At 39.1% G+C, this 26,710-nt stretch overlaps 1 protein-coding gene across 1 annotated transcript in view; it reads left to right on the top strand.

Moving 5' to 3' along the window:
* SETX (senataxin) overlaps nt 1–26,710 on the top strand; it is a 58,245-nt gene that overhangs the window by 14,577 nt on the left and 16,958 nt on the right. The window contains exons 6-19 of the mRNA XM_075905822.2: nt 1,004–1,123; nt 4,487–4,658; nt 5,911–6,001; nt 7,836–12,473; nt 14,609–14,711; nt 15,459–15,635; nt 17,377–17,606; nt 18,122–18,289; nt 19,361–19,517; nt 20,400–20,501; nt 21,070–21,185; nt 22,600–22,671; nt 24,158–24,307; nt 25,679–25,786. Of these exons, the coding sequence (XP_075761937.2) occupies nt 1,004–1,123; nt 4,487–4,658; nt 5,911–6,001; nt 7,836–12,473; nt 14,609–14,711; nt 15,459–15,635; nt 17,377–17,606; nt 18,122–18,289; nt 19,361–19,517; nt 20,400–20,501; nt 21,070–21,185; nt 22,600–22,671; nt 24,158–24,307; nt 25,679–25,786 (6,404 nt within the window). The remainder of the gene's footprint in view (nt 1–1,003; nt 1,124–4,486; nt 4,659–5,910; nt 6,002–7,835; nt 12,474–14,608; nt 14,712–15,458; nt 15,636–17,376; nt 17,607–18,121; nt 18,290–19,360; nt 19,518–20,399; nt 20,502–21,069; nt 21,186–22,599; nt 22,672–24,157; nt 24,308–25,678; nt 25,787–26,710) is intronic.

Here is a 26,710-nt window from a genome sequence, read left to right as displayed (position 1 = left end):
CAAGCTGGGAGGTGGAGGTATGGGGTCTGTGTTGGAGGTAGGGTGCAGGAGTGAGCTGGGTTGCAGGGTCTGTGTGGGAGGAGGCAAAGGATTGGGGTGCCTACCTGGTGCAGCATCTGGGAGGGGCACAAGTGGGTCTGTGCCACCCTGCGCTTGCAGGCATTGCCCTCCTCTGCTCCCATTGGCCATGATTTCCAAGGAACTACGAGGATGGAGCCTCCAGGTGAGCACAGGGACAGAGCTTTCCTGAGCTGTCATTCCCCCCAGCTGAATGGGTGGAGAACAGCAGAGCGCAGAGCCACTTCCCCTTGCTAGGCAGAGCCCATGGGCTGGATGCAGCCTGCAGCTTGCCTTGATCTGACCCGTGAGGCACTTCCCCCTCCCCCCTCCTCTCATTGGGGAGCTCCAGCCATGAAACGATGGGAGGAGCAGGGAGTGCAGACCCTTGTGACTGGAGTTCTAGAGCCAGCTCTCCCTGCCATGGGAAGTGAGGTGATGGAGAAGCCCTGAGCCTCACAGACTGGATCAATGCACGGATCTGGGTTCCCTATCCTTACATTAGATTCATGATATTGTCCAGGCAATTGAATTCTGTCTACAGCTATTGTTTTAGGTTGATGCAGGATTTAACCTTTAGTTACCTTTTAGCCAGCAATACAAGTAACCACCAAACCCACAGGTATATCCACATTCTTCATAAAAATATTCAAAGTTAAAGGTGTTTAATTTTCAGTGAATTTTTCTTGGATCTTGTCTCAAGCCTATGAGGTCAACACAATCAAAGTTCTTGGGATTTGTCAAATAGAAGAATTCTAACTCTGTCTGTCCAAGAGACTCAGAAGCTTATTTAAATTCATCCACTTCAGGTTTCTCTGATGCTGATAATTTCCTCTGAGTTTTTGTTGCAGTGAGCTTTGGAACACAGTATGACATAGGGTTGCCAAAACTTAAAAAAAAAAAAAATCTCATACACAAGTGTAAAGACAGATTGCTTTCATTGCAGGTATCTGTATGTTACTAACAGTGCTGGAAGAACAAACTATGGATTCTTTGTTACTGGGTCCAGATAAACAGAATGATTTCATGCAGTCTATACTTCACACCATGGAGAAACAAACAGATGGTAACTAATTTTAACTGATGAGGCAATGAGAAATAGAGATTAAAAATGGATTATGAACTGTCGTATTCTGGTTGTGATATCATTCCTAATAAAACTTACTACTTCTGTCAAAGTATTTTTTGGAGTAGAAGGTTTTCTTAGACTTTGACATTTCATTCCTTCCCTGAGGTGAAGAATAATATTTGGACATATTTTGAGACAAACACTATAAAATGAGGTTCAAAGGGATTTTGAATAGTGGAGAAAAAGTGCCCCTTGTGGCTTTATGGAGCCATATGTAAAGCATAAGGTGAGGGTAAACTTTTTCGTCCAATTACTGGTTGATTTCCACTTGAGAGAGTGCAATTTTTTCTGTGTGGTGTATATTCTGGCTCTTGAATCCTAAAAGGGAAGAAGTCTGTCTTCCAGGATTGTTTTTACATTTCCTGAAAGCTGAATTTCCATATTCTCCTGATTACAATTTATTGAATAGAAAGCTTATAATATATAGTAACCAGGGTTCTCTCTAAGCTGCGTGTTTGTGCGGGTACGCAGAGCAAATTTTAACTCCACCAACCTTCAAAGCAGAGCTATGCAACAGTGTGGCTGCATGGTGGCAGATGCCCAGGCACCCTACATTTTTACCTCCACAGCTGTTAAAACCTTTTGCCCTAAATAGGACTTTTGTGATTTTGACAGAAACCAGGCACATTCAGAATAATTTTTTTTCAAAAGCTCAACATTTTCACAAAAGTGAAATTCCATATCCCTGCTCTAGTTGAAACACAAAGTGTTTGAAATGTTGTCATCTTTTCCATCACGTTAACTATTATCCTATTTTTAAAAAGCCCAAGATACTGCAGCTTTGGCGGGTATCAAAATTATAGGCTGATTTTATTTATTGCAGGTTTTTATGCAGAATAAAATTTTTACAACCATGTTCAAAATCCCCCTTATAAAAATTAGGGGCTGAAGTGTCCTATTTAGATTTCAGATTATAAGCCAGTGCTAAACACAAAACCTCAAATTGTACCCTGTAGCGTGTAGCACATGTGGCTTAGTGGCACATATCCAAACAAGTGCACTTGAGCTCAATATTGGAGCATTAGACAAAACTCACTTCGCTCATGGATTGAAAATCTTAGAGGGAACACTGGTAGTAACTATTTTAATTTGCAAAGGTAACATTTCAAACTTTGTAGTTCCTGCTAATTATTTTTTAGATCCTTTTTCTGAGAGTGGGATACTTTAATTACTTATACATTGGTTTTTGTAATACAAGAAGAAAAAGATTGGCTCTTTAAGTGCAATATTTTCATTAAACAAAAATTTTATAATCTTATATGAAGAAAGAACAGCACATATACAAGAAAATTATAACATTATCTCAGATCTGAATGAGCTTTACAAGGAAATCCCCCATCAATAGTTGCCAATTAAAATAGAATATCATCTAGATGAAGAAGCAACAAAAACAGAGGAGAAGGAAAAGTTAAAATAGTAAAACTGTGGCAAATGTATTCTGTATATATGAGGATCCTCTCCTCTTTTTCCTGAACTAATAGCATATAAACATCTAAAATTGTTTTGCTTTGTCAGTGATGATAAATACATTTTTTACCATAAAAAATTAGTGCTAGTCTTCTGGGGTTAAAAAAACGGGTGCCTTAATATCAATATACAGTAATGTAATTATTTTTAAATTATTGTGTTCTGCACCCACTTGTTAGTGTTATGGGGGCTACATCTGTGGGCTATCTGTTACAATTGGAAAAATGGAAACAATATCCTGAATATAATTTTTTTCACTTTAATCACGTTAGGGAAATTGAGCTTTAGTATCATTAGAACTAAAGGAGATAATTATGGTATTGGATTTCTGCAAAGAATCCTGTTTGCAATCAAGTTTTTTATTGGAAGAGTAAATTTATAATAAAATAGTTTGTCAAGTAACAAAGGTATATCTTTAATAGTGGCGTCTTTTATTCTTATTGATAATTCCAGTATTCTAGTTTTTAATACGTGAGTTTTAAAAAAATTTAGTTCTTCTACAAATTTCACTGATTTCTTGAATTAGTGAAGTTTTAGCAAATTGACATCTATGGCGGATTTAAGCTTCATTTTCTTTAGCTGATATCTGTAATTTATCTTAAGCTGTTTACAAATTCGTAGAAACATAGAACTAGAAGGAAACTCGAGAGTTGAAGTCAACTCATGTCCGGACCAAGCACCAGGTAGACTATCCCTGTCAGGTGTTTGTCTAACCTGCTCTTAAAAATCTTCAATGATAGAGATTCCATAAGCTCCCTAGGCAATTTATTCCAGTGGTTAACCACACCGACAATTAGGAATTATTTTCTAAGGTCCAACAATATTCTTCAATTCTGTTACTGTGGAAAAAGAGAATCTGATTGAGCTACACTCATTTTAAGGTGCGAAAAATACCATCTAATGATATTTTGGAGACTGTTAAAATGAGTGTGGGTGTCTCAGATTCTGATTCTTAACAGCTCCCTTAGTGGAACTAGAATGAAATGCAGAGAATGAGTTACTGTGTGCCGGCCACTCAAAATGGAGCATTTTTTAAAAAACAATTTATCTTTGTTTCAATGTTCACTTTTTTTTAATGTGTTCACTTTTTTCAATGTATTCCTTTGGTATATGTGGTCATGCCAATTCCCTTCCAGAATATGATCTGAGGAAGTGGGTCTGGCCTATGAAAGCTCATCACCTATTAAACCATCTTGTTAGTCTTTAAAGTCTTACATAGCTTTTCCTTTGGTTTTAAACTACTAAAAGCATTGAAATGCAGAATTAAGTTCACTTTGTATTAAGGATGTTAAATTGTGATTATCTGGCAATTCATGTAGTATACAATCGACTATTACACGATTAGTCGATAAGGGGCTGCTCTGCAGAGCCTCAGCGGGGGTAGCTCCCGGAGCTCTTACTACATTTAAAATGCAGAGGTATGGCATCTCTGGCCAGCCCCAGCCGCCATCAATAGGGGCAGCTTGGGGCTGCCAGGAGCCAGCCTCCCCTATCCCTCTCCTGCTACCTCTGATAGAGGCAGTGGGTGAGGGGGGAGGAGGTGCCACTGAAGAGACGGTACTGGGCAGGGTGGGGGGAAACTGTCTTTTAAGCCAGCTCCCACCAGCACTGGCTCCTGTTCGCTTCCCCTTGCTGCCTCTCATACAGAGGAAGCAAGGGGGTGGGAAACGAGTAGTCAAGTACTCCACTCGACTACCCGATAAGCTTATGTTTATTGGGTAGTCGAGCCGTCGACTACTCGTTAACATCCCTACTTTTGTATTCAACTGGCTGTAAGAAAACATCGGACACTTCCCCCTAAACTTGTCATGATCATAAACTGTTACATTTCAGATGAAAGCACTGATCCCTTCTGGCCAGCCTTGCATTGTTTCATGGTGATATTGGATCAGCTTGGGTCTAAAGTGTGGGGTCAACTCATCGATCCAGTCCAGGCCTTTCAAACCATTATCAACAATGTCAGTTACAACAACGAAATAAAAAATATACGCAATAGTTCAAGGAGGTAAGTTCCAGTTTTTAAAAATATAGCTTTGATAGCTCCTAGCCCTGACCTCAGTGCTATTATAGGTGTTGAGAAAAGGGCAAGGAATAAAATAAAGTAAGTGCAGCATTAGCAACCCTGAGTGATTAAAAAATGAGACATCTCCCTGTCCCCCACTCTTCCCCATTGTAAAATTGGCTAAAACTTACGATTTTTTACAAAATAATAAATGCTGTATTCTCTTTGCATTCTGGTTTTTGAATCTTTTGATTCATGTTTTCAAGATTTTCTTTGCAGCCATGTGAGCTAGAAACTAACACTGAGATTTGCATGTAAACACGAGAGTTGAGCTGCAGCTTTCAGAGAAACACCCCGATACCTTGAAAGTTGGCAACCCCACAAATGAAACAACAAAAAACAACAAAAAGCATAGTTGTAAACTTTTAACTTACTGGCAAATCGTATGTAAAGTCTTCTGAATATTTCTTATCAGCTTCAAATAAATCTCATCAAGGGTCTTTCCATTTTTAGTTATTTTTTAATATTTTTTAACCCTTCCACTAGAGATGGTAAAACAACCCACAAAAGCATGTTTAAAAACTTAACATATGTCAAGCTTCTTAGGGGAAGTGTTTCAAAACAGATAGTAGGCATCAAATGCCTTCTGGAAGCTTTTGGTATTTACAGATTTACAATTTGTGGTAAATTTACAGTTGAAGTTTGAGACATCTTTTAAGAGCAGCTAGGTATTAGACATTCAAAATTAAGCAACCAACAAACCTAGTTAAGCCACTTATTCAATGCAAAAGTAATATTTTAGTAAACAGCTGTCAGGTTGTGGAAATGGATTCCCTGTTCATAGGAATTTGGAATGCATTTCTCTGTGTAGAGAAATGTGGTGGGTTGGGCTTTATTGTACGCAGTTGTTTAAGGGGGTACTAACAGGCTATTTAGCCCCAGATTTAGGCTTTATAAACCTTTTTCTCAAAATCTTAAACCCTTTCCATAAAACATTCTTCAAAAAGTGGAGATTAGGTGGGGCATGTATGATTTAAACAATCTTCTTTGGTGGTCTACAAGCCAAAATTGCTGCATTGTCCTACTGAAAGAAAACTAGTAAGTGAAACTGTTCAGTATTTTTTCACTATTTTTAACGAGTGAAGTGGATAAATTAGACTATTAAAACTGAACAGTCTGCTCCCTGACTTTTAGTTCACTTAGTTTGTGAATAGTTTTCATATGACTGGGATCAACTTGTATTTCTTGTCTTTAGGACTAAATCTGAACCAGAGTCAAACTATGAGGAGGACATGTTTACTTGCAGTCAGATTGTGTATAATTACAATACAGAAAAGCCCAAAAAGGTAACTAATAATAATAATAAAAAAGGCTTTTTATTTATTTTTCTCTAGTTTTCTGATTCCTTTATTAAAGGATGCTGTCAACTTTTAAATCATACTTAGTGTTCTTGGGTAGGCTTCTTTTCAGATTATTTTTCTCTATTTGTAGTTAGTGTGCACTTCATTGAAGTTTGTCTCTATTCAGACATTGTCTACTCTGACTAGTCAGTCATTTTTCTTCTTGTTTGGGTGGATCTTTTATAAAGCAAGGAGGGTGAAAGAAACATTTTACAAAATGGGCTTGTGTGGTGGTTAAAAAAATTGGCAGGGGACCAAGGAGGACAAGTGTTTGTACTTGAAAAATACTTTTAACCCATTTTTAAGTTTCCTAGACTTTTATTTGTCAGTGTCCCTTTTAGATACTTTTTGTTGGTTTGTAGATATTTTTAAACTTCAAATCATTGAAGTGACATGTCATTAAATGATTGATCAACTAAATACTTTGGAGTCATGTATAAATTATTATTTTAACTGTTTATTTTCATAAGAAACATTTGTATCATACCTGTCACTTAAATTTTGTCCCTAAAGGAAAAGTGCAATGTGTATCTGAGATCAGAATAGTGCAAAGTCTCAAAATTTTTAAAATAAAATACATTTGACCCTTTGAGATCGAAACTTACGTTTGCTTACTGTGACTAGTGCTTTGATTTTTTTTTTTAAATGACTGTATGTGAAATGTTTTCAGTATTTTAATCTTACGGTTTATTTCTTGGGAATTGGAAGAGAATGTGTATTATAGCGTCTGGCCTTGTTTAGGCTGTAGAGATAAAATGGTTAGTGACTGATTTCTAGGGTGCAACTGAACTGTAAGTCAGTCATAGAATCATAGGACTGGAAGGGACCTCGAGAGGTCATCGAGTCCAGCCCCCCGCCCTCAAGGCAGGACCAAGCTCCGTCTACACCACCCCTGACAGATGTCTATCTAACCCGTTCTTAAATATCTCCAGAGAGGGAGATTCCACCACCTCCCTTGGCAATTTATTCCAATATTTGACCACCCTGACAGTTAGGAATTTTTTCCTAATGTCCAATCTAAACCTCCCCTGCTGCACTTTAAGCCCATTACTCCTTGTCCTGTCCTCAGAAACCAAGAAGAACAAATTTTCTCCTTCCTCCTTGTGACACCCTTTTAGATATTTGAAAACCACTATCATGTCCCCCCTTAATCTTCTTTTTTCCAAACGAAACAAGCCCAGTTCATGAAGCCTGGCTTCATAGGTCATGTTCTCTAAACCTTTAATCATTCTTGTCGCTCTTCTCTGTACCCTTTCCATTTTCTCCACATCTTTCTTGAAATGTGGCGCCCAGAACTGGACACAGTACTCCAGCTGAGGCCTAACTAGTGCAAGTAGAGCGGCAGAATGACTTCACGAGTTTTGCTTACAACACACCTGTTGATACAACCTAGAATCATATTTGCTTTTTTTGAAAGATTAATGGAGATTGCCTATCTCCTAGAACTGGAAGGGACCTTGCAAGGTCATTGAGTCCCGTCCCCTGCTTTCACAGCAGGACCAAGTACCATCCCTGACAAATTTTTGTCCCAAATCCCTAAATGGCCTCCACAAGGATTGAACTCACAACCCTGGATTTAGCAGGCCAATGCTCAAACCACTGAGCTATCCCTCCCCCCAGTGCCTGTAAATAGTAAATAAACACTATTTGTAGAGGTGCAAGCTAAAATAAACTTTCTGATAAAATATTATATAGTAAATCAAAGCAATCCAAATTAATAATAAAAGTGATATTGTGTTAAATACCTCATGGATAGGTGATTTGTCATTTTCTGTTTCAGGATACTGGATGGAAGACGGCCATTTGTCCAGATTATTGCCCCAACATGTATGAAGATATGCAGACGTTAGCTAATGTGCTCCAGTCTGATATTGGCCAAGATATGCGTGTCCATAACAGCACATTTCTATGGTTTATCCCTTTTGTTCAGTCCCTAATGGACCTCAAGGACTTGGGCGTGGCTTATATAGTAGAAGTCATCCACCATCTGTGCTCAGAAATCAAAGGCTTTCTCAGCGAAAGTGTCCAGCAGTGTGACAAAGTTTCTGAATTTTTCATCCTGATCTTGGTGTCAGTTGTTGAGCTACACAGAAATAAAAAGTGCCTGCATTTGCTGTGGGTTAGTTCTCAGGAATGGGTGGAAGCAGTAGTGAAATGTGCTAAACTTCCAGCCATTGCATTTACTCGCAGCTTTGAAAAAGCACCTGGAAACTGTTCCAGAGTTTCAGCAGCAATATCTTCACAGGCTTTTAACTCGGTACAGCATGCTTGCGTGCAGTTGATACGTAGCCTTCTTCGAGAAGGCTACCAGTTAGGACAACAAACTGTTTGCAAGCAGTTTCTAGATAAACTCAATCTGCTTTTGCGTGGAAACTTATCTCTGGGTTGGCAACTGAGCATCCGGGAAACCCAAGACTTGCAGATATGTTTAAAGCACGTAATAAAAAATATAAAGGACAGATCATCCAATGCTTCCATACCTGTGGAAAACAGTGTGGTAGGTACAAATTTGCTCATGGGTCCTGTAAAGCAAGAGAAAGGAACAGTCAATGCCAGATGTCAGATGAATAGCCTCAGTCCACCATTTTCTTCAGCATCTGGCAGAGATGAGGTTTGTCAAGATAGTCCTTCGCCTGGAGGAAGAGATATATGGGAAGAGGAATGTAGGGAAATGTCTTTTAACAATACAAAATTAGGTGTAACCGCAGATTGCCTTTTGACAAATATTAAAAAAGAAGCTTGTGTTCGTCCATTTCAAGAATGTGAACATCCTGATAGTTCAGAAGCAACAAAAATACACAAGGATACCCATACAAATGGAAACAATCCCCAACTGCAGGGGAACCAAAATAAGAATAGCTCCTTACTTAAACAGTGCTTCAATACAAGTCCTCAAGTCTCTGATTTCAAAAGTTGTGCTATATTGGAGAGAGACGAAACAGAACTGAGGATGTCAGAGTGTCTGAGTACCCAGGCTTGTTTCAGTTCTGTTGAAGACATTTACAACTCAAATGGAAAAGATGGAAGTAGATCCCCTAATTCCTGCTCAAAGTTTAAGACAGATGATGATAAAATAACAAATTTGAAGACCAAGGCACGGAAAGCTGATTGGACCACAAAACTACTTCAATTAATGAAGCAGTCAGCTTCAAATTCAGAAGTAGACCAACTACAGCCTCAATCTGAGAATCTATATACGCGTAATGATGGCAACAGAAATCAGGAAATGAATATTTTGAGTGAAGGTGAAACCTCAGTTAACTTTAATACTTCAAATAGTTCTGAAAATAAACAAGAGAAAAGCATGAACAGTACTCAAATCAAGCTGCTCTCTCTTAAGCAGGAATCAAATGACACCATGGTAGATTATTCAAATTCCTTTAAAAAAGAATTTGGTTTGGAAGAAAGCGAAAGTGGTGGTGAAGACGATAATATCCCCCTTGCTACGATTAGACGTTCTTTAAAGAAAAGGAAATCCCTTTCAGGAAAATCAAGTGCTTTACCAAAGCCTCTACTGAATAAAGACCTTAACACAGAGATACTGGGTCAAGGGCAGTCTAGCAGTTTATGCCCAAACAGAGAGAACCACAATGATCAGAAAGTGAGCATACCACACACAGGTGAAATATCAGCACATTTTAACATTCCACCTAATTCTGAAAATAAAGGGGAGATACCCAGGAATGCTTCTCTAATCAGTCCACTCTTGATTAAGCATGAATCAACTGACAGACTGTTAGATTTTTCAAGATATTTTAAAAAAGAAAGTGATTCAGAAGAAAAAAGAAATAGTGAAGATAATACAGCAATTGCATATCATTTGATACAAAAATGTGGAGCTAGCCCCATAACAGATGGTCAGATTGATGGAAGTCTCAATAAATTATCACTAGCTGCTTATGCCAAAGACGTCAATTTTCCTGTTGATTTAAGCCAAGAATCCTCAATACGTCAGTGTGATATTAAAAGGAAAGTAAAAGGTGCTGTTAGATCATCCACAAAGGGTCAAAGTAATGAGTCCTCTTCTGAAACAGATTGTCCCAACAATGAAGTCATTGTCATTTCAGATTCCTCTTCTGACGAGGAAAAAAAGTTGGATAATAAGAAACCAATAAAAAAAGATGAACATGTGCAACCAGAAAAAGAACATTTAACATCTGGTTGTGTTGCTGATAGTGTGAACAAAAAAGAGCATTTGAAGACTCCTAGTTCCCCGTTGCCATGTGAGGAATATAATTCTCAGTATTTTGAGTTTGAAACTGAAGATGATGTCTTTTCAGTTTGGCAAGATTCTCAGATAAATGATGAGGAAGTGAATCAGGCACAGGAACAAGACTCTAACTTGACTTCAGCAAGTAACTGTGCTTCAAATAGTTTTCAGTTGACAGATCTTACAAATGACTGGGGTTATGATACGGATTACATCAGTGATGATGTAATTGAAAAAGCAGCGGAGGTTGTTGAAAAGCAGGTAGATTCTCTGTCTCTTAAAAATGTTAATAAAGCTGACATAAAATCTGAGGCAACTTTTCAAGAGCCTGCTATTAAAGGAAATGTAGTTGATCAGTCTGAGAATTTTATTCCGCCAGATGCTGTTGCTGAAGACCAAGCCAAAAACACAGGCTTCATGGAACCCAGAGCATCTACATCCAGCATATCTTTAACTTCAAAGTTGGCTGGTAAAAAAAGCACTTTAAGTCCTGGCAAAAGCTTAGCAAAATCCAAGTTGGTAAGAATTGCCCTTAGAAGTCCCAGAAGAATAAGCCTTAAAACTCTACAAAGCAAAAAATTTCCTCAGATGAGTTCTAAAAATACTGAGCCTTGCAGGTCAACCCCTGCTGTAGTACCTCCAAAGAAAGTTCGCCAGTGTCCTGAACCAACTTTAACTGTGGTAAAACTTGGTCTAAAAAAGGCCCCTCGCAAAGCATTTGAGTTATCCCAACGATCCTTAGATAGTTTGGCTGAGTTGCGTAGCTATGGTAAAGCTGCTGGAGCGGTTCAGACTCTACAGAAACAAAAAACTAAATTAATCGCTCCACAAAATCTAGTTGTAAAACATAATAGAAAAATGTTAGCCTGCCAAGATCTTCAATTTTTAAGGCAGATAAGACCCAAACAAGCGGGGGGAGAGAAAAATCGGATAGGAAGTTCTGAGGGCAGAAGCAAAAAAATGACTAAAAAGTCTGATCCAAAGCATTCTATACAACAGCCTGTGGCTTTTGATCCAGCATGTGCTGCCAGAACCAGTGAAAAACAAAAAGAGAGGATAGCCAAGCAGTTATGCTGTCCATTAAGCAATGATGGAAAAAAAGTGAGAGAGAGCTTTTCATCTGAGAGAGAGGAAGTCCAAACTACACACATTAATAAAATGGCTACACCTGATTCTAATGAATCTAACATAATTGAAGAAAACAATATGGCAGTTTCTGTGTTACAGACTGAATCATGTTTGTCTTCATCTTTAAGTGGAGATGGCAAAAATAAACCTGCAGAGAGAGAATGTGTTGTTCCCCTAGTTTCCTCATCTAAATTTAACTTTGAGGGGACAACTTTGAAAGAGAGCACGCCTAAATTAAATGAAAACAGCGATGAAGATGATTTATTTTTAACTCAGTTAGATCCTGTGGATATGGAAATGTGTTCTCAGATGGAAAATGTTGAAGATGATGTAATAACTAGTGAAAAAGAGCCAGTAGACATGGAATTAGATACTGCTGAATGTCCACTGCAGAATGAATCCTTAAGTATTGTAAAGTGTAAGTACAAAAATTGTACAGAACACGTGGAAAAGACAGGGGAGTACTGTAGTAAGCATTTTGCTACTGATGCTTCAGATCATTTCTTTGTCAAGCCAAATTTGCCACCTCCTAAATCTGAAAAACCTTCTACTACTAAAACTTTCAGCTCAAAAAGCTCTTCACGGAATGCCAGCCTCACCAAGGACATTGAAAATATTTCAGAGCACTCAAAAGCTAAGTCAAATTTGGTAAAACCCACTTTGTCCAAGCTAGGGAATCCAAACCCTGTATCATCAGAGAACCAGATAGTCAGGGTCCCAACTTCCAGTGGTAGTCTTCGGCCCCGGAGTTCCAGCAATGTTCTTCGGCCCCAGAACATGCAAACAAACAGTACTTCAAGTCTTCCCAAGAGGTTTGCCTCAGGGGCTCAGTCAGGGCAAGAAAGAAGTTTTCCTTCCTTTCCACAAGCAAATGCTCTTGTTGCTCAGCAGCGTGATCATAGTATTTTTGTTACAGAGATCCTGAAATGGAGCTATGAAATGTTTGCTAGTTTCAGCCAGTTTGGACTTCCACATAACCTTCTTCAATCAATTATGGTCTCTGTTCCTGTCAAATTTCAGGGATACAATGACTATTTTAATACGTTTTTCCCTTTGCTGATGTTAAATGCCTTTGAAACGGTAAGTAACTTATCTGTCTTTTTATGAAACTGTTGCCACTTGACATTTCTGTTTTTCATTGACCACAGAAAAGTTTAGAAAGAGCTAAAAAGTGCTAGATTCCTTCTAATCTTAACATTAATGGGTAGCAGATTTAAAACTAATAAAAGAAAGTTCTTCACACAGCGCATCGTCAACCTGTGGAACTCCTTGCCAGAGGAGGCTGTGAAGACTAGGACTATAACAGAGTTTAAAGAGAAGCTAGATAATTTCATGAAGATTGGGTCCATAAAAGGCTATTAGCCAGGGGATAGAAATGGTGTCCCTGGCCTCTGTTTGTCAGAGGCTGGAGAAGGATGGCAGGAGACAAATCACTTGATCATTGTCTTCGGTCCACCCCCTCCAGGGCACCTGGTGCTGGCCACTGTCGGCAGACAGGCTACTGGGCTAGATGGACCTTTGGTCCGACCTAGTACGGCCATTCTTAGGTTCTTATGTACCTTGATTTAAAAAAAAATCTTTTCTACATCTCTGTGGGAAGGAGAGGGTTAAAGAGCTTAAAATGTTATAAATTAATTTACTGCACAATAAAATGATAGCCCATGAGCACTGTTACTACACCAGGGATGGGCAACCAGAATGATGGGTCGGTTGCAGCAGCCTGTGTCCCACTGGGGTTCCACTTGTGGCTCTGTGGCTCCCTTGTTTGACTCCCCCATGTGCCTATCATGCACCGGGGCACTGGAGCTCTGCATTTACCTGCTCCCCCTCCTCATCCTCCCAGCACTTTCAGAGGAGCATGCCAATCGCCTGATTTGTGCTCTGTCCCTGCTCCTCCCTCTTTCCCACAGCTGGAATGCTGTGAACAGCTGATTCACAGGGGTCCAGCTTCTAAAAAGGAGGGTTCAGCTATATAATGACCACATGGGGGCATTAGGGAAAGTGATGGAAAGCAGGGACTGTGTAATGACTACAGTGGGGAAGCAAGGAGCCAGAGATGGGGACCAGGACAGATAACCCTATTGAGGCAGCAAGAGACAGCAGTGGAGAAAGGGACAACTATCTAAGATATATTTGAGAATTGGTCTGTGTGTCTGCCTGTCCTCCAGCTGGGGGATATGCACCCCTCCCCTGGCTGTGCTCACTGGAGCTGCAGAGGCCAGGGAGAGGCACTTCTCACCTGACCTCAGGCTGCTGCAGTGAGGGAGGGCTGGGGCTGAGCAATGCTGGGTAAATCTTCTAGTGTATCTGTCTAGTCTCTATGTATATTTTAGAGTGTGTCTGCCTGTGTGTTTGACCATTTGTTGAACTCCTCCTAAACAGTAAGAGCTAGGGCCACCAAATTTGTTAGACAGCCTCCTCTCTCCAGCCTTCATTTTCTTTCATTTTTGAAAAAAAAATCATTGAAATAACACTTCTATTTTATTTATTTATTTATTTATTTATTTATTTATAAATAATATATTTTTAAAGAAATTCCTTCAGTTACAGACCCAAGCAACACTGGGTATATCTGCTAGTAGAGTATTATAAAGGCTTTGGAGTGAAAATGTCAGTGTCTTTTTACATGAAAAAACACATCATGCCAGTCAAGGGTTCTGACATCAGGACGCTTTGCAAAAAAGATCCAGTTGATATGGGGAATGATCTTTCAAACTGCTTAAAACCTTACCATCAGTATAACAAACACTTGGTAGAAAACTGTTCTGCCAAAGATTTAGTATCCGTGCACTTTCCATCAAGGAAGATCTCTGTAAGCTTGAAAGCTTGTCTCTTTCAGCAACAAAAGTTGGTCCAATAAAAATTATCACCCATCTTGTCCCTTCAGTTAAAAACAGAGCAAATAAGATTTGACATGCCTGATATTTTTAGGTAAAAACAAAAACTTTTTGGAGCAGACTGAGAAGAAAAATCCCTTCAGGCTTCCTTATATAATATACGCAAAAATATAAATTTTGTTTCATTTTGAAGGTCACTTTTTATCTTAACCTGCAACATACCATCTGTTTCACTCCATTTCTGACCGTTCACTTCAGTACTCGTGCTATTTGCCAGTCATGACAAATTATGGCATAGTTTTAAAACATGTAATTTTTCCTTATGAAAAACAGCCTCCTAAAATATGATCATATAACTTCCACTTTCATTGCATGCAGCTTGCACAGGAATGGATTGAAAACCAGAAAACAAGAGAGAAAAACTGTTACCATTTGCACTTACAAAACTTTTGTGCTGATTTGAATCGAGCAGATTTTACAGGTGAGTATTTATGAAAACTCCAAGTTATCTAGGAAAATTGGCAAAAATACAGTGAATTGAATTAATGAATTTAAACTGAGTGGTGGAAATAGGAGTAGGAGATGCACACATTTGAGTGCTCAAATTAATGCGATTACAGTAAAATCTGAAGGTAGCTACAAATACAGTGAGGATCTTTATATAAATGCGTAGAAAGAAAGATACCTTATTGCCAAGCTAGAGAAAGCATATTGTGCCAGTTGGATATGGTACAACTGTTGCTCCTAATTAGGTAGGAGCAGTTTGCATGTGACATCTAGAATGCTCAGGCTTGTAAGATTTTTCCTTTGTTTGAAAAAAGATACAGAACACATGTCAATGAAAAATACCTCTTGCAAGGAATTCATGCTTCTAAATTGCTGACTATACCAGCTGTTTTCTAAACATTTTAATATATCTGATCTCACCCATTTAGAATTATTTTGAGGAGATGGGAATGAAATAGCCTTTTAGCTTTGCTTCATGTGTCGATTGGAGTCCAAGACTGACAATCAGAAACTCCTGATGTTGAATTCTACTTTTTGCATAAATTCCTCTTCTGGCCTTGGGCAGGTCACACACTGCGCACACTGCAAAGTCTGCATTTCTGTAACTTTTAACTATTTTAAAACTTAGATTCACATTTCCAAAGTGCCTGCAATAAATGAATAATTGGTTACTCAAGTACAGCTGGCTGTACCCACTTAATTTTTACATTGTTCCTGGTAGCATACATTCAGGAAAGTGATCTGGCAAAACAGCTTCATCCAAAAGATGACGACTTGATCTTTTTGGTGGTGCCTGAAAAACAAAACACCTTTGCAGAAGAAAGCGAGCTGAATAGCCGTCTTGTATATCACGTAGGTTTTGTGACCCGCTTCTCCCGTGCATCACTCCGTGAAACGAGTAAGTAAAAATGGTAGAGAGACGTTACAATATTAGTCCACAAGGATAGGAAGGAGATGGTTCTTTTCGCATGATGACACCATATAATTTAATTCCCTTCCATGTCATATTTCTCAAAATCCATTCTAGTTTGCTACTTTTTAAACTTATTTTATTTGTATGTATTATTTCCTTTACAGTGCTTGTCTCCAAAGGCTAGCTTAGTAAGAGCCTTTGCAACAAACCTAATGTCTAATCATCTGAATGTGGAATTGAGGACCTTTTTAAACATCTCCAACCAGTGTGGCTTGCAGAGGTATAACAGTGCCTCTGTTAATATTTGATGAGATCTTTCATCTTTGTAGTTACAGAATTAAAATGTTATCTTTATTTGGGTCAGCCCTTAATTGAGACTTTCCAAAGTGGTGTTAGTTAATCAGTAATTAACAATGTGTCAATCAGTTAATTGGTTATTTGATTACCAATAATAAAAAATATTATTGGTATTATATGCTAAGTGACAGGGTTCTCTTGAGTCCAGGTGAGTTTAATAACAACAAACTTGGGATAAGACACTTGATTGGCTTTATTGATTAACACTTAGTAAATACTGCATGTACATTGAGAGGCATAGTTACCAACAACTGTGGAAAACCTTTCCATGTATTTCCCTGATAGCATGCATTCAGTTTGCACATGGCATTTGCTTCCTCCTGATTCCTAAAGGCATTTACCACTTTTAGCATGTGCCATTCTGGTCCCAGTCTATTTCCACTTTTTGGTCCAAACTTCTCATTTGGGGCTATTTTTGACATTCCAAATTCCATTGCAACTTTTGAACGGTCTCAACATCTTTTGGTTAGTCATTTATGCCCTTTTTAAAACATGTATTTGTTTTGTGTCTTGCGGTTAACCCATTGGTAAAATATCTCTGACAACAGTTTTCAAAATATGCTAATGGTTACTGCTCAGTAAAATTCCAATATGTAAAGTTAGCTTCATCTTCCTGTGAAAAATCATGGGAGTCTTACTTTCAGGCAAGCTTCAAAATCATCTTGGTCTATCTGAAGTACCATGTTTTTCTATTTTAAGAAATTCATGGAGATGCCAGAAATCAAATCCATACTCAGCAATAGTGGGCCATATAATTAAGTGGTGGTTTCCCTATCTCTTTTGAAACTCTATGGTTTTTATATTCTCCCTCCCTCAAGATCACTTGTTGTTGCTACCATGATTAAAATAGGACTCCCTTTATAACCATCCTACACTGTTCTTTAGCTGGCTGAAAAGGTTTCTGTTAAGTTATGTTATACAGTTATTTCCCACACAGAAGTTGTGCCCTTCTTTTATGGGACTTACATCTAGGAAGTAATAGACTAAACATTGTTTCTGGGACCTAATTGTAAGGTTCTTTGGTGTGTTGGGTGATAATCTAGAAGTGGAGATCTACTGTAATGGGAGTATAACATTTTTATATAAAGTTGATTAAAACCTCGGTATTCTGGTCAAGTAAAGATTGACAGTGATTAAATACTGTGTGTATTCTTTGGACCCTGTCCTGTAAGATGTTGAGCAGTCTAATAATTTCAGCAGGAAAGTGTTTAATATTTCCTATAATCATGCACTAAGATGTGTTGAAGTGAAGAGCTTCAGAAGTAGTTAAATTAATATTGAAAAGAACTGTAACTATTAAAGTGTAAACCTTAATGTGAAAAGAATAAAATCTGTGGTTGCTTTACTCTGATGCTTTTTCTTCTAACAGGGCAAAATGAGCAGCATGTTGTCTGTCACATTTCTGTCCAAACTCGAGGCAATTTGTCATACTATATAAGCCAGCAAGTGAAATGTGTAGTGATAAGCTCTCTAGTGACCACGCAACGAAGGTTCAAAGGTCTGCTACTGTTGAGCAGGAGTCCTCTGGCTAAATCTATCATAAATCCAAGTTATACCGACTTCTGTCCTCGAGATTTGAATGTAGCTTCCGAGAGCACAGTAAGTCCTGTAATTAAGAAACAAATGGTAGCAAATGGTTGTGAGGGATGATACATGAACAGTTTGTATCTTATTTTACCAATTTTGAATTTAGTATTTAGTGGCTGAGCCAGGTTCAAAATCATCTTTGGGTCTCAAACTGCATGCCAGCTTGTTGGAGTTAATGAACTGTATGTCTTGATAAAGAGCTGAATATATGTTTAGGTGCCTTTGTTTTGATTTATGGCACTGTATTGATAATTGTTTTAATGAAGAAGCACTTCCCTGTCTGCTTTTTGGTGGAGAAATATCTGCTTAGGAATTGAAAGGGGTAGACCATAAAAACTGAAGGAAGGCACATGGGAAACCTAAAATCCTCTCTGTAGCAACCTTCAAGTCAGAGAGAAAACTCAGTCTCAGAAGCCTATGTCCTCTATAATCTCTCCCAACTCAGGGCATTACAAAAAACAAACTGGAAATGCAGAAACTTGTATTGATTAGTTCAGTTAATAAAACATTCCTTTTTTTCCATGTAGACTTCCTATATGAGGGACTACAATGCAGATCAGAAGAAGGCTATTGAAACTGCATATGCTATGGTAAAGGAGCATCCACGGCTTCCCAGAATCTGCCTGATCCATGGGCCACCTGGGACAGGGAAATCAAAAACAATTGTTGGACTCCTGTACCGTATTCTGACAGAGGTAGGTGAATATGGATACCTATTCCATCAGGTATTCCATCCTTGCTCACCCAAGAGAAGCAGTGAAATGAAGTTACAGTAAAATGCCATTGGTCCGGCATCCAATGCTCTGGCACTCCTGATGGTCCAGCACCATCAGGAACCCGGAAGTGCTCTGGCTGCCGGACAATTGGAGCTGCTCTGCGCCTGACTTCCCTGATTCAGCTGCTGCTGAAACTGACCAGAAGCTGAATCGGGGAAGCTGGGGGCAGAGCAGCTGGAGTGCTGCCGGGTTGGTCCTGTAGTGCTGCCCCTCAGGGCTGCGGGACCTACCTAGCAGCATCCCAGCTGCTCTGCCCCAGGCATCCCCGATTCAGCCGCTGCTGAAACTGACCAGCAGCGGCTGAATCAGGGATGCCTGGGGCAGAGCTGGACTATCGGAAGGGGGGGCTATGAGGGGCCTGGGGTGGCATCCCCCCACCTCACCCCAGGCCCCTCATAGCCCCCCTTCCAATAGTCCGGCATATCTGATAATCCGGCACCTCCTGGGTCCTAAAGGTGCCGGATTATCGGAAGTTTACTGTATTTCATTCACGTAGACACTGATGGCTTGGCTTAAGGTCAGCCGAGTCCAGCTACACATTTTGCGTAGCTAGATGGCGTACCTTAAGCTGACGTGCCTGGTCTAATATAGACCAGGACAAAATATATAAAACTACTTTGCCTAGCCATTGTGTAGTTAGTAAGATGGGAAACCAGAGTCATCTTTCACACTAAAATTAAAAATGTTAATTTTTTTGACCACTGGAATAATGGAACTTGAAACATCTCACCTATTAATCTTCATGTTAATCCCCTAGTTTAGCCAAATAATGGATCTCTGTTAAATAGAATTCCTGCCAACAGTGTCCATTTTAAGCGGCATTTCTTTCTGTTAAGAACTATTAAGCTTGGGTGGTTCCCTGAGAGAGGTCCCAATAAAGCAGCCTTCCAGATAAGCATATCCTCTTTGAGAAGAATGTATTGACTCGTTTTTTAAATTAAAAATATGGGCTAGACAGCTGGTTTTGAGATCTTGTTCATTAACCTGCAGAGGTCTGGGAATGCGAATCCAGCTCAAAACTTGAATGCCAAGATCAAGCGAAACCGAGTTCTGGTTTGTGCACCTTCCAACGCTGCTGTTGATGAACTCATGAAAAAGATAATTCTGGAGTTCAAAGAAAAATGCCAAGACAGAAACAATCCTTTAGGTATGAAAGTTTATATGTAAAATGGGTAATATTGAAGGGAGAAGTAGGAATTGTTTAACAACCAGAATGCAATTCCTTCATCATATCACTTATTCATAAAGTACATGTATATACATTGCTGTACAGATAACAGTAAGATATGTTCTCCTCACAGAAGAACATAACCTCATGCTCCATATTGATTGCTTTCATAAGTTTCTCTAAAATGTGCATAGTATAATTTGTCAGTGATTGTATTGCTTTAATAGAAAGCATTTAACAAAACTTTACAGTTTGAAATCACTGTCATTGATCCTTTTCCTCCTTTTGTTTTAAACTATCAATACACTTCTTTCTTCCTATGGCTCAAAGCTTTGGGTAGAAGACTTTCATCTTTGTACTGAAACTATTGAAATTTCTAACTCTTGTAAGTTTGAGTTGCTGTTAAAGTTCAGGTTAAAATGCTTTTGCAATATATTCAGGAGTCAGTTCACTTTATGGTTCTGTTTTTCTCTTGCTATTTGTACTAGTGTGAAATTGACAACATCTGAGCAAGGCGAAGGATTGCTCTTTACTTTGGTGGGTTGGTGTTAGCAACAGTGTTTCTAGCAGGAACTAAAATTACTAGCAGGGAATAATATTCCAATGCTGTCAGAACTGCATGCACTTAAAAAAAAATGGCTTCACTGTAGTTTCATAGATTCGTTCATAAAGCTGATGTTTAACTCCACATTCATGCTCTTGCTTCATTTCTGTTAGTTGTCTTACAGCAGATGTGTGTTTGCATCAGATTATGCCCTTTTAATCTTGAAATATTGTAGATAATGGAGTCTAATTCAGATAAGTCTAGCATAGCTAGCTTCTATCTTCAATCTATAATCTGAAAGTGTGGTTTATATACAGGAAATTGTGGAGATATAAACTTAGTGCGACTGGGTCCAGAAAAGTCAATAAGCATTGATGTCCTGAGATTCAGCCTGGACAGCCAAGTTAGCCATAGAATGAGTAAGTAACATGCAAAAAAAGACTTCTTCAATTTCATTTCTAAGAATGTGGTTTTGAGACTGGTTATGTTATATGTCCGCTCCACTGGATACAAAGGAAAAGCATCGTGAAGGCAGATATTTAATGAATAGCCTGTATTGTGCCTCAATGCTTTTATAAGGAATCTGTTTGCTCTAAGGGTCTAAATGGGGGAATACAGTCAAAATAAATTTGGTCTAAAACTTAAATTTTGTATTAAAAAAATTACACAGCTTTTATAAGGCCAATAGATTTTTCCACAAATAAAAATAGATTATAGTGAGAACAGCTGTATTTAAATGGACTTTTATGTAGCATTTGAAATCTAGAAGCTGTGGCATTTAAGAGCTTGACAAATAGAAAGGATACTGACTTTATTGATTTTTGTTGTCCAAGGTGAGAAATGCAGGAAGTAAAAGGAGTGTAAATAACTAGCAAAGTAGGTGTCCTTTCATTCTAAATAATCTAAGCTGGTGCTAGTGACATAGTTAAAATTGGTCTGTAACATTTAAATTTCTCCTTTAATTTCCCTCTCATTTTGTTTTCATAGACCGGGGACAACCAGGTCGTGACCAGGATATTCACAGGAAAAAGGAAGCCCTGGATCGCCAGCTGGACATGCTCTCTCGCCAGCGTGCCATGGATAGATGTGAGAAGAGGGAGAAGGTAGTTTAACTTTGTTGCTATGTAGGTTTTTTTTATACATCATCATTTCAGAGGAGGCTCGTAACTGATTCCTAAGGCTACATCTACACTGGCGTGATATTGCGCAAAAACGCTTTAGTGCAAGAGTTCTTGCATTAAAGTAGTTGCGCAAGAAAGCGTCTATACTGGCATGTGTTTTTGCACAAGAGATGTGATTTTGCACAAGAGCATCCTTGCCAGAGTAGACGTCCTCTTGTGCAATAAAGCTCCGATGGCCATTTTAACCATAGGGCTTTCTTGCGCAAGAAATTCATGTTGCCTGTCTACACTGGCCTCTTACGCAAGAACAGTTGCGGAAAAGGGCTTAGTCCTGAGCGGGAGCGTCAGAGTTCTGGCCCAAGAAGCCCTGATTTCATACATTAAAACAGTTTACTTGCGCAAGAACACACGTCCAGGGTAGACAGGCAGCAAGTTTTTGTGCAAGAGCGGCCGCTTTTGCGCAAGATCGCACCAGTGTAGACACAGCCAGAGAGTTCTTTCTAAACCTAATATACCTTTCTTGGTTTTAGTTGGACGCAGCATTTTCTCTCTCATGCCTCCAACCACGTCAGTTGTTGAACAATGTTAAAATAAGCCAGGAATTAATAGTCTTCTGCTATAGAGACATTTGTCTCTGTCATTAATCTGTGTCAAAATTCTAGATAAGTTAATATATAGCCCTGGAACTCTGAGTCCATTTGCAGGATCCTGTTTTTTTACTTGTCAGCTAGAGGGAGCAGTCCTTTCTATCTAACTGTAATTGGCACTTATAAACTTTCATGAATTAATTTTCATGTGTGTTTTAAAGCTTATTTTTTTTAACCTTTAATACTGGAAATGGATATGTATTGAGCAGTGTTCTTATGCTAAACTATTAGTTCCACCTTTGATTTAGTTGTGACACTCATTAACTTTCCTTGACTTGAAAAAGAGCTTTGTGTAAGCGCAGAAGCTTGTCTCTCATCAACAGAAACTGATGTAATAAAAGATATTACCTCACCCACCTTGTCTTTTTACATATAAAGTAGTCAGACTATACACGGTTTTGTGGCTTTTTGTTATGCTTCGCTTAACACTCTCACATCAATTGTTGCTTTAAACACCACATCTCTGCAGTGGTGTTGCATGTAGTTGATGATAAATTACAATGGCTACCTTCATGGTGACAAAGCAGCTGGTGTAGTATGCTTAAGAATCTGTTTTATATATATGAGACAGCTCACAATTGTGTGTGTCTTTCACTGTGCTCTGTATCTACAGATACAGTTAGATACTAAAAGGCTGTAAGTTCAGTGTTTTTTCAAGCGTATAAAACCTTGAGATCATAGAAGAACAAAGGAAAAGAACATTGTTGTTAACTCTTGATACAAATACACAGTTCGTATTTTTCTTTCAGAGTCAAAAGTTAGATGAGGAGATTGGCAAACTTTCAAAGGAGCGGCAACTACTTACTTCTCAACTAAAGAAGGTAGGAATCTTTCCTCAGGGCAACTCTTTAAACAAACTCAGTTAACTTGTACAAATACATCCTCTTTATCTCGTACAAAAGTGTGTTTTGCTTTTGCTGTAGCTGAGAGAAATAAAAAAAAACCTTAAATAGTATGTTGGTGAAAATTCAGGTACATTCTTCTGGCAGGATTTTGAAAAAAAAGAATGCTACACAAACAACAGATGAAAAATATGTTAAAAGTATAATCTGTTAGTTTAGAGTGAATTTAAAATAATAATCTACCCACATTAGTATTGTTAGGAGCAACAGACTATGAGGGGGAAGGGAAACATCTATTATGCATGAACTCTTTCCCTCAGGACTCTTCCCCTTCAGCAGCCTGCTCTGAAACATCTGGTTAAAAGCAAAATACACTTAAACGTTTTTAAGAAAGCCACATACAGGAACTGGGGGAATTACTTGATTTAAGGAGGATGATGGAATTTTGTAAAGTAATTTTATGTGCTCTTTGAGATGGAAACACACCCCGATATGTAGCTCTTCTTCACAAAGCAGAAAAGAGGGCCAAACTACAGGCAGCTATCTAAGCAATCATGAAAGTTTGGCCTGGAACAGTTGTAGGCTGTTCATCACTAGGGATGTTAAATATCGGTTAATTGAATAGTTGATTAACCTCATGAATTCTTATCGGTTACTCGGCTATTCTATAGGCCTCAGGAGTGGGTGGCAGCAGTGGAGTGGGGTTGAGCTCCCGGATCTGGCATGAACCAGAACTAAACTGGGCTGCCTGCCTGCCTGGCTCCTAATACACTTTAAATGCACAGCCACTGTGGGGGTAGGTCCTGAACCTGGTGTGAGCCAGAACAGAGTTGCGCTGCCTGCCTGCCTGGCTCCTAATCCTCTTGAAATGCAGAGTTGCAGCGGGGGTAGGTCTGGAACTCGGTGCAAGCCAGGACTGTGCCAGGTGCTGGCCAGCCTGTTAAAAAATTTACTGGCAAGGGGCAGCAGAAAATGCATGTAGTCGATAGCATTAACCTTATAAGCTTTTGCTTAATGGTTAATCCGTTAATTCACTGCATTATTACATCCCTATCCATGGCTCCCTGTTTTGTCCTAGGGTCTTGAGGAATGTGCTGATAGTGAACTGATTCTAAAACAACCATTATGAAGTCTGGATTGCGTATATACAGACATAAATGTACATTCTCAATGACGATTACACCATGTACAACCATCTCCTGTAAACTGCATAGAGATGATATTATGTTAAGGAGTTGTTTTAAATATGCCTAAAGTTTTAATTGATTTATTTCATATTCAGTTTCTTTTGGTAAGAGCTAATATCCTTCCGAAGAAGCTGACTTCAGTGTAACCATATGTTTAGCTGTTTGAATTGTCCAAACTGGTAGTTGCTGTTATCACAAAGTCAAAACAGATGACTAAGAACATTTGAAATCCATTTAAAAGGGAGATGATATTAAAAGACCTACCATTGTATTCAAAGGTCCGGGGGCGCCCTCAGGAAGTGCAGGCTAGCATCATCTTGGAGTCCCACATCATCTGCTGCACGTTGAGCACAAGTGGAGGCTTTCTGCTGGAGTCTGCTTTTCGCCGGCAAGGACTTGACCCTTTCAGCTGTGTCATTGTGGATGAGGTCAGCAAAGCTATTAGTAACTGTAATCAGTTTAGTATTGATGGCAACAATGATGCTTGGAAGGATGGAAAAACATCCATTCTGAGCTAACATTTTTTTGTCCCAGTCTTTCCTCAACAGACTGCTTTGTTGCTTTGTAGGATAGGCTCTTCTCAGTGCCAGAGCCAAACCTTAATCCCAAAACTACTTTCTCTATTTAAGGCAGAAAGATCAGGGCTACACACACTGTTGCTCAGCCATTGGCTTGGCACCTTTGTACATAAGCCTTTTTTGTCCTCATTATAAATAATAACCGTCTGAATCCATGTTCTACCACTCAGTAAATCTGGGTGATTCGAGACCTATGAAAGGTGAGAATAGTGTCAAAGTTCATTATTTCTGTCCTATATATGTTGTTCAGGTGAGAGATTGGTTTGAATTAATTTAAACCACTGGTATTCAAATGGTTGAGTGTGCCACCATGTTAGGGCACAAGGGCTTGACTGGTTCTGAATTTTGTCTTCTATTATCAAAATATTCCTCTCACAGCTGATCCCAATCTCCTGCTTCAGCAACTGCTGCAAGATTCTAAGAACAAGATGGAGAGAGGAATTAGGCAGGGGTGGGTAAAATACGGCCAACAGGGCAGATCCGGCCTGCCCAGCATTTCTATCCAGCCCGCCTAGCTGATTAGCAGAGTGTACATACTTTATAGCCATCAGTGTGTATTCAGCGCACTAGACACATTTTCCCAGACTCTGTGTATCACACATACAATCTATGTCATAAAATCTGTCTTCAAGATGGCCTCCCAGACCACAGAAATACTGTTTCTTAGAAAGAGAGGAATCACATGGGATGTGAATCTCTGAAGGTGAGCACAGCCAAAAAAAAAAAAGAGGTGTGGGGATTTTCCAAATGGATAGCTTATAGGTGTATCTGTTTGACAGAGCAAGGAATATTTTCTTTGGATGTAATTTGATAGCAATTTTTATTCATGGAGGATAGATCTATCAACAGCCAGGTGGATAGCCAGTGTCTCTAGCCACTATTTGTCAGAAGCTGTGAATGGTTGATTGGAGAGATCACTTGATGATCACCTGTTCTGTTCATTCCCTCTGGGGCACCTGGCATTGGCCACTGGTGGAAGACAGGATACTGAGCTAGATGGACCTTTGGTCTGACTCAGTGTGACCTTTCCTTTGTTATACTGGTTTTCTTCACTCATATTTCTTAAGCAAAGCAATTTTCCTTTTTTTACAAAAAAAATTGTAAAATGAATGTGTTTGAGATGGGTTATTCTGGGTACATTACAGGAAGTGTAACATTTACTTATATTTCCTCTTGTCTTACAACTCCTACTTCATTGATTCCTGCTTGTTTGTACAAAAGGCGGGGCAGTCGTGTGAGGTTGAAACTCTAATTCCACTGACTCATCGCTGTAGTAAACTTGTCCTTGTTGGGGATCCTAAGCAGCTCCCTCCTACTGTAATATCTCTGGTAAGCAACTTGTATTTATATCTTTGGTAATGGAGTTGTATAATGGAAAGAATGAAAGGACAGTATTATCTTTGTAAATATAAGAGGGGAAAAGAATGGTCTGGTCAGGGCACTAGCCTGGGACTCCAGTGATTAGGTTCAATGACCTGCTGTGCCACAGACTTCCTGTGTGATTTTGGTCATGTCAGAGCTGTTCCCCACTCTGGCACTCCAAGTGCAGAAGATGGGGGCCTGCAAAAGACCTTAAATACCTTGACTCTGTAGGCTCTGTTTACAAAAATTCCCTAGAGTCACAGATGCACTGGCTCTAAGAAAAACAAAAGCTGCCACCATCAAGTGATTGAAGCTTGAAAAAACAGGGAGGGACACTTGAATTCCCCCCCAGGGTACTCCAAGCTCTTTTGCCCCAAGAGAGCTTGAAAAACAAAGCAAAAACACAGAAAACAAACTGTATCTCTGATAGCTGCACTCCAAGGCTAGGCAGACATACACAGATCTCCTGTTATCTTCCAGGACACAGGAATCAAATCATGGCCTTAAAAAAGGTGATTTTATTAACAAAACAAAAAGATATATTTAATGAAGCATACTTGGTTGGTAGATGTTACAGAGCAACTCAGAAAAGAACAGATCAAAAACACAAAGTTCTTTGGGCTGTAACTTAAATGGTGAGGGAAGGCATAGATTCACACAGAGAAGTTTAACCAAACAACCAAAACAAAGATGAATACCCTGATTGCGACTAGATACACATTTTCCCTCTACTCATGTTCTGTGCTGATCCATACTTCAAGGCCCAATTCACTCCCTTGTCCAATATTTCTTATAGGCATGGTAATTCTGAGTACTGCATCTGCTCCATCCAGCCCTTACTTAGAATTCAAAAAGGAAGAGCAGACCAGGTATCTATATCCAATTCAGATT

Source organism: Pelodiscus sinensis, chromosome 23, assembly GCF_052426305.1.
Source record: "Pelodiscus sinensis isolate ZL-2025 chromosome 23, ASM5242630v1, whole genome shotgun sequence".
NCBI lineage: Eukaryota > Metazoa > Chordata > Testudines > Trionychidae > Pelodiscus > Pelodiscus sinensis.
The sequence above is the reverse complement of the archived record's forward strand: the minus strand, read 5'-3'. Positions and strand labels throughout refer to the sequence as shown.